This window comes from Molossus molossus, unplaced genomic scaffold (genome assembly GCF_014108415.1).
Source record: "Molossus molossus isolate mMolMol1 unplaced genomic scaffold, mMolMol1.p scaffold_m16_p_11, whole genome shotgun sequence".
NCBI classification, from domain to species: domain Eukaryota; kingdom Metazoa; phylum Chordata; class Mammalia; order Chiroptera; family Molossidae; genus Molossus; species Molossus molossus.
Window position 1 is genome coordinate 104,379,683 of NW_023425346.1, and position 14,877 is coordinate 104,394,559.

Genomic DNA, 14,877 nt, shown 5'->3' on the forward strand with positions numbered 1-14,877 from the left:
CAGAGCATGTGGGCCTATGGCTGTCTCTCTCCGTCCTGATTTGCACTGATTTCCTGCAGACACAGGCTGAGGGAGATGCCTGCTGGTTCTGGGCACTGAAGACCCAGCCTCCTGGGGATCCCGGGGAAGCAGTGACATCTACCGCGGTCTACTGAGCAGGGGACTGTGGCCACATTCTGTGGCAGAGCTGTCAGACGGAGTAGTGCTAAATCTCCAATTAAATTCATCCCACCTCAGTTTAAGTCTCCTTCCCTTGTGTCCTCACCACAGTTGAGAAGTGGGCGACTTCTTATCCCCATCCCTTTCGTATTCATATACAACTTAAATTTCTCTTTGAATCCTTGTTTTCCTAGTCTTTATTCTGTTTCTTATTCAGCACTTTTTACGCTTCTTCATTCAGGCTTTTTCTTCTCCACATTTACCCTGTTTTATGTCTTGGTTTCATCCAGCCACTGGCCTGCCAATGTTCCAGAGACTCGCAGACACAGTGAGCTGGGAATCAAGGGGCACTAGTCCCAGTGTTGCAAAAGTCTGAGAACTCATGTCTTTCAGTCAGGGAAATTCTTAGCAAGTTTTTCTTCAAATTATTGTTCCTTTGATATTTCGTCTTTTCTTCTAGGACTTCTGTTAGTTGCGTGTCAATGTCTTTAAAGATTCTTAATTATAGTTTATAGATTTTACCTTTTAATTCCTCTGTGCTGCCTTCTAGAGTAATTCCCCTAGGATCATCCTCCAGTTAACTAACTCGCTCTTTGACAATGTCTAATAGAGAGTTCATACCTCTTTTATTTTATATAAATGACTATATTTTTAATTTCTAAGTGTTCTTTTTGTGATTTTTTTTCATAATTATCTCTTCTTATTCTATTTCTGTATGACCTCGGGCCTTAGTTTTCCCATCTTCAAAGTCAGAAGATTGACATAGTTAATTTTAAAGGTTTTTTTATTGTTTGTTTGTTTCCCCCCCGCTCAACCAATCAAATTACTGAGTCAGTTCAAGGACAACAGAATTTTATTCCATTATATAAAGTCTATTAATAGAGCAAATAATTAATTTATTAAAATATGTGCAAGAGAATATACAGTATCTATGGATTAATAAAAAGCTAGTGTTCTGGTGCTAGACCCCAGTTTCTTATGCGTTGTCGAATTAGAGTATTTCCTAACTATCAGATTTTAAATTTGTCGTGTAGCACTGATGAGGCGAAGTATCCGACTTGAAAAGCCTGCGGAGCATGAAGAAGGAATTCTGGTTACGTACACGTTTTACATGGGTTGAGGGACAGTCACAGGCTCTGGAACAGTGGTCGTGGGGCGCGAACCTGGTGCGCAGCCCAGCACAGGTCTAGCTGAGGGAACCGGAGGCCGAGGAGCTCACCGCATCCGCTGGGGTCTTCTTCAGACGGCAGAGTCGGGCGTCGCCCGCCCCGAGAGGCTCCCGGGTGGCTCCTCAGAAAGGCGTTACTTTTTCTTCTTCCCTTTCTTTTCCTTTTTCGCTTTTTCCTTGGCCTTTCCTGCACTTCCTCCCATCAGTGCCAGGGCGCGCTTTTTGCCCATCGGGGTTTTGGTGTACCAGTTCTGAAAATAAAACACATGTTTAGGAGAATATCAAAATGACATGTATTCACCGGAATACTCTCAAAAATAAAGAAGATCTTGCTAAGATGGAAGGGGCATTAAACTGTGGGCATTTAATGTATGTTTAATACAAATCCTTTCTCACCTGTGTTTCCACACAATTTGGAACTTCTACTCAAGAAGTTAACAGTTTCAGAGAGTCACAGGCCACATCTAATCAACGCTTCCCAATGGAGTCGTCTGTCTCCCAGGGGTCTGACGCTATCCCGACGGCGTGGGTTTCCTTGGTAATCTGAATGGCCCCCGATGGTGCACAGAGACCACCAGACGCAGGACTGGTGGCTGTGTGCGCCATGGGCGGCCATGCGAGCACTCTAGGGGAGACTGCTGAAAACGCGGTGGAAATATCGAAGCCAAAACATCAACAAGGCACTTGGTAATGCAACTGGGCCCATGTCGGCATTTTCCTCGGCCTTCACATTTGATCTGAAACTTGAGAAACATTTTGGTTGGTGAACTTGATAATGGTAATAGTTCACTGAGTGACTATACTACACATTATTTATCAATTCCCTTATTGTTGACATATAGGTCATTTCCAATTTTTTATTTTTATGAAGGATGTTGAAATTCAGTCTTCACAAATCTCCTTAGACACACATGAGAAAACTTCTCTAGGTCATACACACAGAAATAGGATCCTTGGAGTTATAGGTCACAGGCAACTTTAATTTTACTTACTATTTAGATTCAAATTGTTCTCTGAAGTGGCTGTGAGTGGGAAACTATCTCAGACTCTGTATATCTTTTTATTTTCTCCTCACCTGAGATAGTTTTCCATTTATTTTCAGAGTGGGAAGGAGAAAGAGAGAGAAACATCCATGTGAGAGAGACACATTGACTGGTTGCCTCCCACACGACCCCAACGAGGGGCTGGGGACAGAACTGTAACCAAGGCACATGACCTTGACCAGGATCAAACGCTCGACTTGGTTCATAGGCCGACACTCTAACCACTAAGCCAAACCAGCCAGGGTTCTGTATGTCTTAAAACATCTTAATTTTCTCCTGTCTCTTAGATGCCAGCTTAGCTGGGTATAATTTTAGGTTGACAGTTATTTTTCTCCAGCACTTTGCCAGTTATTTTTCTCTAGCACTTTGCAGATATGATCTCCCTGTCTTCTGACATCCATTGTGGTCAAAGCGCTGTCTGGTTTCCTAAATGTTGTTTCTTTGTAGGTCTAATCTGGTATCTTTTAAGACAGGCCTATGGTCTTGTTCTCAGGTTCCCAATGATGGATGTAGGGGTGGATTTATTGTTATTCGTTCTGTTGGTCCATTGGAGTGTGTTTTTAATCTGAGAACTCATGCCTTTAATTTAGGGAAGCCCTCAGCAAATATTTCTTCAAATTATTGTTTCTTTGATATTTCTTCAATTCCTTTCTTCAACAATTTCTCTTAGTTGGGTGTCAATGTCTTTAAAGTTTCTTAAATACATTTTATTGGTTTTAACTTTTTGTTTTTCTGTGTTACCTTCTGGGCTAATTCCCCCACGACCATCCTCCAGTGCACTAATTTGCCCTTTGACCATGTCTAATCTAGAGTTTATCCTCTTTTATGTCTTTCACTTTATATGAACTGCTGTATTTTTAATTTCTAAGCTTCATTTTGTGATTTTTTTCATAACAATCTCTTATTCTATTTCCTGTCTTTGTTTCTAAACTTTGTGTATATACCTCTAATGGAAAGTTATGCCTTCATTTATTTTCTTGAACATCAGCATTATATAAATTGCAACATTTCTGTCAGATTACACTTAGCACTAGGTTTCCTATAATGTTTTGAATTTTGATTTTTTGATTCATTTCAAGCAGGGGCTTTGCTTTGGTCTCTCTCTCCCGCTCCCTCTCCCTCATTATTCCTTCCTCCCTAGCAAGACGGTAGTTGCTTCTACACGGGCCTCTGAGCCCAGATCCAGAGGCCATGGCGATTCTAATGGTGTCTAGAAGTGAGTCCTCCTTGGTGACGTGGGGGCACCCGAGAGCCAGCTGCAGAAGCAGCCGTGCCTGCTATTTCACCTTCCACGACGAACTCTGAGTTCTGCCCCTTACTTTTCTCTTTGCTGCATGCCAGGCATATAACCGTCCCCGTGTTCTCAGGCTTGTCTTTGTTTCTGGCACTTAGGGGGCTTCTCATCCTTCTTTTAGCTTTGGCTAGAATGTAAGGTGAGGCGGCCAAGCACTTAGGTGATGCGCTCCTGATTTACTGGGACACAGTGCAGAATACAGTTAATGACACTGGCTTTTAGCTTTGGAATAAGGTTTGAATTTCAGCTCTCTCCTTTTCAGCCGTGTGTGTGTGTGTGTGTGTGTGTTCTGTTGTAGCAAAGTGCCACAAACCCAGTGGTTTAAAACAAAACATGATCTTGCTTTTCTGCAGGTCCGAAGTCCAGAATGGGTGTCCCTGCAGCCGGGGTCCCTTCTGAAGGGTCCGGGGGAGGTGCAGTTCCCTCACCCTCTGCAGTTTCGAGACCACCTGCTTTCCTGGCTGGCAGGCCCTCCTCCGGCCTCAAGCGAGCGACACTGGGCACCCAAGTCTATTTCCCATGCGCTGTCTCTGGTTCTTTCTTCTGATCCCCTCTTCACACTTCTTGTGATTACAGTGGACGCACAGGGTGACCCAGGACGACATTCCTATTTCTAGGTCAACTAATTAGCCACCGTAATTCGACCTACTCCCTGAGTCTCCTTTTCCCATGTAAATCAACATATTGACACATTCCAGGGCCTAGGATGTAGACATCTTTGGGGGGCCAATATTCTGCCTCCCATACCTCTTGGTTACTCAGTACCTTCATTTGTAAAATAGGGGGCTAGATGAGTTACTAGGGGGTCTGGCATAAGGCGTCAATAGGTATGAACTAACAGTATTGTGATTATTACCACCGTTACCATTAAATATTTGCTCCGTCATGTCCATGGGCAGGGGACAAGTGTGTGGAGGCTCTGTCAGACCTTCGTCTGACAGGTTGTCAGAAACACAGGTCACACCTCTCGGGACAGAAATGACCGGCCTGATTACAAGCAACTGCAGCCACAGGATCACATTACTCGAGAGGGACAGGGCCGCTCCATCTCTCCACCTGCTCTGCGAACTCGCCCAAACAGGTTTACCGAGCATGTAGGTGGGCAGGCCCTGTGCCCCGCCCTGCAGCCACCAACGGGCAGCAGATGCACTGGGGGAGGGGCCTAGGCTGGGGGGATGGTGGTAAAATGACAGGGCTCCCTTAAAAAGTGCAGGAGTCACATATGCCAAGAAGGACCGTGAGAAGCGTGTGTTCTCATCCCCGGTAACACGGCAGCACTGACGTCTCCTGACGCGTGTGTGGCAGCTCCCGGGCCTCAAGAACCTGGAGATGGTTTTGCAAAGTGAAACACACGCGGCGAGGAAGCACAGGTGTGATGGCCCTGACGGAGCTCCTCCAAATAAGGAGTGCTTGCTTCCGTTTCTCATGGCCGCATGGCCAGTGCTGGGCGGGTGAAATGGCATTTTTCCTCCCTTGTCTTCCCAGTTGGGCAAGAAAACTGTCCAGGGCCAGAGAGACCACAGCCGCACTCCTTTGGATGAAAGGGCTGCGAGACGTGCCCGCTGGCCTGGCAACGGCCAGGGCGCTGACGTCGCCCTTGGGTAAGGAGGGACGTGAGTCTAACGTCTTGTCCTCCTATAAAAGACGGATTTGGGAGAGTTGATTTTCAAAGTTGCCTCCAGATCTAGAAAATCTGTGAACATCTTCAGAATGTGTTCAAAAATCAGAACACTAGACTTCGGCGTGTTCTCCTGAGAGGTGTGATTTCCTATCGCTAGTGCCCTGAAAATGGAAGCGGACCATGGCAGACACAGGGCAAAAGCAGCACTGGGCTGAAATATTCTACTTAGGGAATGGTCTTCTCTCTGCAAGACTTGTTCCGTTGCACAGCATATGAAGTAAAAACCAGTGAGAACCAAGACAAGGGTGTGTGCAAGTGTATGCACATGCGAGTATGCACATGTGTACGTGCACTGCATACCCACATGTACATATGTATGCATTGTACATATGTACACGTACACACATGTATGCATTGTACACATGTATACGTGTACGTGTGTGTGTGTGTGAGAGAGAGAGAGAGAAAATCCAACGGTTTTGAAGCTGATTCGCATTTCTGTAATCTGGCTATTACTGTATAAGCTGGTGGACCACGACTTTTCTAATGTTTGGAAGACACTGGTTCCGGCTAAGGCTGGAAAGACCTTGTGATCCGAAAAGCTCAAGTCCAGATTTCATCGCCTATGGCAGAGTGAGTGCCCACTCCTGGCACGCAGGCGCGCAGAGGGAGGGGTAGCGGCACCTTCGCTGCTGAGGCCGTGTGGGCTCCCTTTACCTTAAAGCTGTCTTCCTCCTCTTGGTACACGGGGTCCATGCGGCTCAGGGCGGCGATGAACTCCAGGGCCACGAGCGGCTTCTGCGACTGCTGCCGGACCCGCCGCTCCGTGAGCACCCCTTTGACCGCCTGCACGATGTGCCCCTGGGTGAAGCCATCGGCGACCTTGGCCAGGCAGCTGATGTTCAAGGTGCTCGTGATGACGCCCCCTTGGCGCTGGATGATGTGTCTCCACAGAACTGTGGAGGGAGAGACAGACGCCCGGTCAGCCGGAGCTGCGCCTCGTCAGGCCCCCGTCCCGCCCGTGAGCGGAGCGCCCCCACGACGGCTGTCCTCCGATTCCCACCCACGACACACAGAGCGAGGTGCACGCCCACGAGTCCCTTGCGAATTGACAAAGATAAATCAAACCCCGGCCGGTCCGGTTTTAGAGGGGTGCCTTTGAAGACACTCCAACTCTTTCCGAACTGGAAACTCACACAGGAGCACACGGGGTCTCTGCCCATCAGAACAGGGTTCCCCACAGTCTGGGTAAGTAGGGGGTCACATCTTGCTTATTTTTAGATGCAGATTCTAATTTCCACCACGCATGGCAGGCTCAGCTCCCTTGGGGCGAGGCACTGTGTCAGACCTCGTGTCCAATAGAGCGACGTGACCCTACTCTCTCCCCCCAGAAACCGGGGACACACACGTAGCTTGACTGATGGACGGGATGGGAGCCCGGCTGTTTCCTGGGTGAGTGGGACCTGGGGCACCGAGAGGTCTCAGAACACAGGGATGTGTGAACGAGAACTGTGAGTGATTCTTGGGGTTCACTGAACGCTGGAGACGGCGGGGCGCCCACAACCATTCGCGGTAGCACTCACAGCCACTCGGTAGCGAGGGGCGGAAACGAGACCCACCGTGCCCAGTGCGGTCTGCAGACGGCGGGCCCCGCAAGCCGCCGGTCTCAGAGCCGGGGAGGACCTGGTCAGACGACGCATTTCGACCTTCTTTGAGGAAGGTCAAAGATGTTCTTTAAAAGGCGACCATTACTGCCTGACCCGCGCACGGCCGGTCTGCTGAGTGACCACCTCGTCCGAATACCTCGGTCAGGAACGCGCAGCGAGATGCGCCGGTCTGACGACTGACGTGCCACGGGGCTGTGACCACGTCCGAGCCTGGCTTTGGGGCCACGAGCTACTCCGACAATCCCCCCTGCCCTCTTCGGTCGAGGCCCTGGGAAAGGACACTACACGGGGCCTGCGGGTGTCTCCAAAGCGTGGACGGTGAGTCTTCGAGGGTCGAGCGCTGTAGTAAGGGGGCCGGCCAGGGCTCTGGGGGCCTCAAAGTGGCCCCTCAAGCCACATCTCACCTCCTGGATCTACATGCTTGGGGGTTCAGTGAGCTTGAGGGCGTCTCGGGTTTCCCCGTAGCCTGGGAGGAGACCGACCGAACTCTCCGGCTGCGGAGAAGTAGGAATGTAAATACAGCCCGAGACGCCGTTCCCACACCGCCCACGGAGGCATCGACTGCAGGAGGTGCCGGGCACGCCGCAGGGCTCAGCGAGCTGTGTGGGGGAAGACGAGCGTGGCGGGTGAGGAGCACCCCGCCCCGGTACGATGGCTGGAGGGTTAGAAACCAGGAGCCGTTGCCCGCGGCAAAAATAAACCACCGCCTCAACCGGACAATGTCGTCCCAGGGGTCCAGCCTGTCCCCTGCCCACAGTTATGACTCTGCAAAAGGTGCAAACGCGTCTGAGCGGTCAGTCTGCGGGCTGGAAGGGGAGTCTCGGGATTGTCCCTAAAGCCGAGGACCCGGTAGGTGCCCCAGGATGGGAACCCAGGTTCCTCCCTGCAGCACAAAGGGGACCAGCCAGTGGGCACGCGCGAGGGCCAAGGGCTCCCAGCAGCACACACTCTGCTCTCCCCTGCACCCTGTGAAGCTACGACCGTCCCGCCCCCCACCCCACGCGAGGAACCTCTACAGGCAAAGATTCACGAGCGGCGGAGTTAAGACCACGAGTCCTCGGGTCTGGCGAGCACCGTGAACGCACCGCTGACCGCCTGCGCGGATGCTTCGTGGTGTTCGTGCAGGGTTGTGCTCAAGCTCCCTCGAGAAGGGTCGCTTCCGAGCCCGCCGGTGTCTGGTGGGGGCAGCAGGGCACCTGTGGACACGTCACGGGGCCGAGTCCAGAGCCACGGCCAGCCCAGAGAGGGAAGGGCGACCAGGCCCGACGTCCCCTTCGAGCTGGGCTGGATTCACGCACCTTCGGAGGAGCCTGGCCGTCCTTCCAGCGCCAGCAGCCCAGCCCCCCCACAGCGGCCGGGGCTGAGACGGAGCCGGGCAGAGCGAGGCGTGGCCTGGCGTGTTCTTGGAGGCGGCCGAGCCCTTGGCCCACGGAGAACACAAGCACCCAGGCTGGGGGCGGACAGAGCGTGGCCGCGAGGATGGGGGCCAGGGAGCTGGGAGGGCAGCGGCGGGGGTCCCTCCCGGCTGAGTGATGTGTTTCACTTTCTCTCTTGGATGCAAAGGCACCTCCGCTCTCCAGACGAATCTACATCCTCGGCCCCCCGGGGCTGGAAGGGACGGGGCCCGGGCCTCCGGGTCTCCTCCGCCTCTGCGTTCCACACGGACGCGGCCCTGCCTGGCGTTTGTGACGACAGCGTCTTCAAGTTTGTTCTACGGGTTTTGCACAACAGAAGAGGTGAATGACGGGGAGGGAGTCTGGCCTCCGAGGCCTGGGATTCCGGGAAAGTCAGAAGAGCAGAGCCTGGGGCCGGGGTGGGGCGGGAGGTGGGTTATTAGCGGAACGGACCCCCGGAGGCCCAGGAGGAGCACCGGGTAAGCGGAGAGAAGAAGCCTGAGAGGAATTTTGGGGACCAGACAGGCATTGATCAAGCGGGGGGTGGATTTGCTTCGCAGACATTTGGAAGGAAAGAGTTGACGTGGGGCACGAAGGCAGACGGAACTGTGTGTGGGGAACCCAGGGACGGCATCTCCGCGGGCTGATCCACCCGGTCCAGCCCAGTCACTCCCGACTGAGGACGGGACAGGTGGGCGAGACGCCCCGCCCCACTCTGCCGCGTGTACACGGGTGGCCGGCAGAGGCCCCGTCCCGGGTCTGTAACTACACTTTCTGAGCTGGAAGAGACCACTTTTGATCACTGTAAAGACGGGAACAGTCTTTAAGATGGATCCCAGCCACGGGGGCTGGGGAACCCCGAGATCTCAGGAGGGGATGTCGGGCAGCATTGACGATGTTGGCAAAACAGCCACCTGAGAACATCGCCCACCGAGAGAGAAGGAAACGCACTGCAGGCCCTGGGCCCTCCCGCCCGCCCCTTCCCTCCCGGTGCTGCCCGGACACTCCGGGGCGCAGCTGCCACGTGATCTGGCCCTCAGAGGTGATGGGCACTTCATCAGACACAACTGTCTTTGTTATACACCAACGGCTTCGTTTGAAAAAGCCCACGGTTTGGTCAAATAGAAACGACTCCGTCTAAAGTCGAGAACAGTGCTCCAGCCCCTCACAATGACTAGTGCCCCCCTTTGTCCCGTTACGATCCCATGAAGATAATACCTATTTGAAGGAGGAGGAGGAGAGGGAGGAGGGAGAGGAGGAGGAAGAGGAAGACGAGGAAGAGGAAGAGGAGGAAAGAGGAAGAAAAGGAAGAGGAAGAAGAGGAAGGGAAAGGGGAAGAAGAAGGGGAAGGGGAAGAGGAAGGGGAAGAGGAGAAAAGAGGAAGAGGAAGAAGAGGAAGGGAAAGGGGAAGAGGAAGGGGAAAAATAGGAAGGGGGAGGGGAAGGGGAAGAGGAGGAAAGAGGAAGAAGAGGAAGGGAAACAGGAAGAGGAAGAGGAGGAGGAAAGGAACCCTGCTGGGGCAGTGAGGAGTGACGGGGTATCTCTGGCAAGACCGGGCGCATGGGACCCTCCGCACTCACCCAGTGGGCTGGGACTGCTCACCCGTTTCTGTGCCGGCTCCTTCGCTGGCCGGACTGCCCATCCCTCCCCCTCAAACCTCGGCGGGGCCACGTGAGTCCCTCTGGCCAGTGTAACATGGGTGGGAGAACGGATGGCCCCTGCTGGGCCCAGTGGCTAGAATCTCCTGAGACCCTTCTGCCCTGTGTCGCTGGCTGGGCGCAGGGGTCCAGCGGAGGGCTGGGCGGCCCTAGGAAGCAGACGCTCCCCGACGGATGGAGACAGGACGGGACCAGGGCGCTTCTGTACTTTGGTAACATGGATCCACGAAGCCAGGGTCATTATTCCTCAAGACAGAAATGCCCCCACGGTACAAACGGGCAGCTAAGCCAGGAGCTTGCAACACGTGTTGGGGGCGGGTTCTGCTTTTAGCTGACGGCAGTTAGAGACCAGCCTGAAGCACCAGGGCCCCTCTGTCTGGGTGGTGGTACCGTGACTGGCTAGGGACGAACAGGAACGGGAGTCTGACCTGGTCATTTTTACAATTATCGTGAATGCTCAACACGGCTGCAATGTCCCGGCTGTCACAGTCTCCTCCCCCTCCCCCTTCGCCGTGACCCCGCCCCCTCCATCAGAGCCACATGCCACCGCCGCTGCGGGAGGGGAAGGTGCCCCTCCCTGAGCCCCGGTGGTGTTCACACCGTGCCCACTGCCTCGGATGTGGGCTGGGCCTGGGACGGGCTCTTGACCAGTGGACGGCGGCCCGTGATTCCGTGTGGCTTCCGATGCTGGGCCCCAGGAGCCCTGCGGCTGCTGCCCGGACCTCTCCGGAGCCTGCTCTGAGGAGGCCTGGCCCCGCGCTGCGCTGTGTGCTCGGGGCAGGCATGGCTGTCTGGTCAGCAGCCGGGCCAGCGACGGCCAGCGACGGCCAGTGACGGCCAGCGACGGCCAGCGTCAACCCTGTCACGGGAGTGAACCACCTTGGATGACCGGCCCTGTCCAGTCCTCTGATGACTACAGCCCCCCCTGAGGTCTGACTGCCACATCCTGGGAGCCCAGGGAGCACCCCAGTGGGGCCCAGTGAACCCTCAGAACCACCACAGGGGATTAGGTGTTGTTTTCCACTCCGGGGGGAGAGGGAGAGTGTCGTTCCAGCAACGGAGGGCCCCCACCCTCCACGCCAGCCTCCTCCCGCCCTCTCCACCACGCTGCGCTCTCCTGGGTGCGGAGCCGTGCCAGGCATCCGCTAACCACCTCCGCACGGGTCTCAACAGCACCGCAACTTAACCCTTCTGCTACTTCACAGGGGAGAAACGGTGTCGGAAGGTCAACTGGGCCGTCGCGGTCATCCAGCTGTCCCCCGGCTGAGCCGGGACCCGGAACCAGGTCTGTCAGAGCCCGGGTCTGCACTGCCTCTCGGGGTCTCTTTTTTTGTATTGTTCCCATTTAAAAACGTTTCAAAAGATGTGGAGTTTGAATCTGTCTATTCAAGCATAAAGAAGCTAAGAGAGTGAGCCTCTGTTGTGTTTCATGTTTATTTTAAGTAAGTCAACATGTTCCTGGACTCGGACTTGGAGGCTGAAAGAAGAAAAAAAACCGACCTTGTGAAAAGAAATGGTTTTTATGAGAAAGACTCCATCCCCACGGGCACGAGACGCGCGATCCCTGGCTACCCTTCAAAAGGAACATTCGCACCCACGAGGCTTTGTCACCGCCAGGCCCGGAGTATTAATCCCGTCTGCCCTGCTCCGCTCTCGTGCAGGAGTGTTCGCGGCGGGGACAAGGCGCGTTCCGCATCCCCCCCCTCCCCCCCCGTGGCCCGAGCTTGGGGGCGCCAGGTGCTCAGGGGCTCCAGCGACGTCCCCTGGTGGTGACGGTGTGCAGGGCCCCCCGCCCCCGGCGGCCAGGCGGCCGGGGTACTTGCCGTATCTGGACGCGTAGTCGGGCCGGGGCACCAGGATGATTTTTTGGTACACCCTGCAGAAGGGCTGCAGGTCGGCGTCGAAGGGGCGGCGCGTGGTCCCCACGATCAGGATCCGGTCGCTGGGCTTCAGGAGCTTCAGGAGTTTGGGGAGCTGCTTCTTCAGGCGTTTGGGTTCCATCTGGGGCAAGAGAGGGGAGGCATGAGCCTGGCGTAGAGAAAGAGGGGCGAGTGGGGGGCTCGTCCTGCAGCAGGCGCTTCCTGCCCTCAGCCTCTGGAATGCAGATCTGGGGGGGCTGTGGAACCTTCCCGCACCCGGGCCCTGAGAACGGTGGCGGGTGTCCGAGCGCAGGGGCCGGCTGGGGTTGGGAGTCAGTTCACGGGGCTCCGTGTTCCTCTGAGCTGTTCGAAGCGGAACCCGAGAGTCCCTTGCTGACCACAGTGACAAGGAGGGGCCGGGCCCTGGACCGCGTGTCTGGGAGACGCCCGCACCGAGGGTGGAGCATCCGTCTCCCAGGCGGTTTGGAAAGGGTGTGACCTGGATGTCCCTGTGACCTCAGCACTGACGAGGGAGAGGAGACACGGCCCAGGGAGGGCACAACACCAGGGGGTTGCCATGGAAACACGACGCTCAATGAACCCGCCTGGCACAGGGAGCCCAGGGGAAATCTGGGAGAGGGGGGGCCTGCGCAGGGCACAGGGCACAGCCCCGGCATTTTGCTCCCGGCTGGTTCAGGGACAACTGAGCGGGTGACAACGCGAATGTTGAGCTCAAGGCCCCGCTGCCCGGCTGCTCTGGAGCAGACCGCCGACCCTGCGGAGAGGCCCCTGGGTCCGGCCCTATGTGTCCTGCACGCCCGGCAGAGCGCCCGCCGGACACCTGGGGGAGGGAGGAGAAGCGAACCGCAGGTGCTGGTGACAGAGCTGTGCACTGGTGCGGGACACTCCTGTGCTCGAGAAGCCTGCTCCACAGGAGGCCTTGGGTGGCCGTCTCTCCCCGAGTGGGACCCTACAGGGCTGTGATTTGGGGCCCAGGTGGCCAAACTGCTGTGCACGGCGACAGTGCACCTGGAGGTCAGGGGTGCTGAGCAGAGACAGGGGTGGGTGGGTGGGAGGGAAGCTGGGGCACCTGGGGTTGGGGGGCAGCTGGACTGGGCTCTGGGCACAGGTGTCCACTCGCACTGTGTGGCCACGCAGCGGCCCCGTGGTTCTCTGCCGTCTCCCTCTCTGCGTGACCCGCGAAAGGCCAAGTTCCCTGTCCGGACGCCCAGGGGCAGGAAGGACACTGGGCAGGGAGAGCGGGATCCGGGTGGAAGGACTGTTGGGGGCATCTGATGGGAGTCTGCAGAAGCCTGGGGGTTCCCCCTGACACCCAGACATCCACCTTGCACACAGCATGTCCTTAGCCAGCTGGGGGGACAGCTCCCGGCTGGCAGCACAGGTGGTAGCGTCACCCAAGTGATGCTGCAAGTGGACTTCCTCCCTCAGCCCGGGCCGCCTGGGGGCGGGCAGTCCTCACCCCCACTCTGCCGGGAGCACCTGAGACACAGGCTGCGCAATGCCCTGAAGTCCCCGAGTTAATGAGCAGGATGCTGACCGTGGACACGGAGGACTGTCTCCTTCCTCTGCTCCGGGCCTCGCGTCACGGGGGGTGTCCTCAAACCTCCTTCCTGGGTAAGGGCCTGTCCCAACTGAGGCCGCAAAGGAGACTTCAAACGTATACTTATCACTATTACCCCTATCGTAACGTTATCGTTATATGGATACTGTGATGCGATGTCCGCTTCAGTGAGATACAATCCACATCCTCACAATTCACCTATTTACTGTGTGTTAGTATAACCAGAGTGGTACAATCATCGCCACAATCGATTTTGGGACACTTTCATCTCCCCCAAAGGAATGTAGCCCGTCTGCCCCCACCCCCTCTCCAGACCAGGCAGCCGCAGTCTACCCTCTGCGCGGACAGATGTGCGCTCTCCCGAGTCCACAGAACCAGAACCTGCGCTGTGCGTGGGGGCTTCTCTCTCTCAGCGTCCTGCTCCGAGGCGCCCCGTGGTGCGTGTGTGGGTTCCTCACTGCGACTGCTGGGCAACCCCAGTGTACAGTGGACCACGTTTCGCTTGTCCACCCTTCGGCTGCTGGGCATTTGGGGCATTTCCGTTTTCTTGGCTCACGTGAGCGGTGCCACCATGAAATCTGTGTGGACATGTTCTCAGTTCTCTGGGGCGTACACTGGGAACGGACTTGCCGGTCATACGGCTACTCTAGGTCTAACCTTGTGAAGGAATGTCAGACTGTTCTCCAACGCCGCTTCACAACCCCAACAGCGGAACACCGGGGTTCCAGTGTCTCCACACCCTGGTCAACGCCTGTTACGGTCTATTTTCATTTCCTCTCGCCTCCCGCCTCCTGGTGGACAGAAGTGGTATCTCTCTGTGGCTCGGAGGACTGTCTGCTGGCCGATGATGTCCAGCATCTTGTCACGTGCTCACTGGCTGGCTGCCTATCTTCTCGGGGAAAATGTGTATTCAGGTCCTTTGCCCACGTTTTCCTTGGGTTACGTGCCTTTTTATTACCGAGATGTCAGAGTTCTTTATATGTTGCGGATACAGGTCACTTGGCAAACCCTTTCTCCCGTTCTGTGAGTTTCCGTTGCACTTTCTGGATGATGTCTTCCACACTGACATCTTTTTCAGTCTTGATGGAACACAAGTACGCTTGTGCGTTCGGTGTTCTCCGGAGACACCACTGCTTAGCCCAGGCCACGTGGATTTCTGCCACTATTTCTGCCCCTTTTAGTTCTTCGGGGTATTATCGATCGATTTTTATACACCGTTTAAGGGAGGGGTCCCATTTCATCCTTTTGCGGGTGGCTGTCCAATGGCCATTTGTTGAGAAGACCATTCTCTCTCCACTGCATTGTCTTGGCATCTTTGTCACAAAAATCAACGGATCGGAGAAGTAAGGGTTTGCCTCCGGAGCCCCGACTCTGTTCCGCTGAGCCGTGCGTCTCTCCGTGGGCTGACCCGCTGTCCGGACTGCTGCCACTT

At 55.4% G+C, this 14,877-nt stretch overlaps 1 protein-coding gene across 1 annotated transcript in view; it reads right to left on the reverse strand.

The window, feature by feature from the left end:
• Window positions 1-1,461: 1,461 nt before the first annotated feature.
• Window positions 1,462-14,877, reverse strand: part of IQCA1 (IQ motif containing with AAA domain 1) — a 137,250-nt gene continuing 123,834 nt past the window's right edge. The window contains exons 17-19 of the mRNA XM_036254819.1: window positions 11,828-12,005; window positions 6,003-6,241; window positions 1,462-1,578 (exon numbers count right to left, since the gene is read on the reverse strand). Coding sequence (XP_036110712.1) covers window positions 1,462-1,578; window positions 6,003-6,241; window positions 11,828-12,005 — 534 coding nt within the window. The remainder of the gene's footprint in view (window positions 1,579-6,002; window positions 6,242-11,827; window positions 12,006-14,877) is intronic.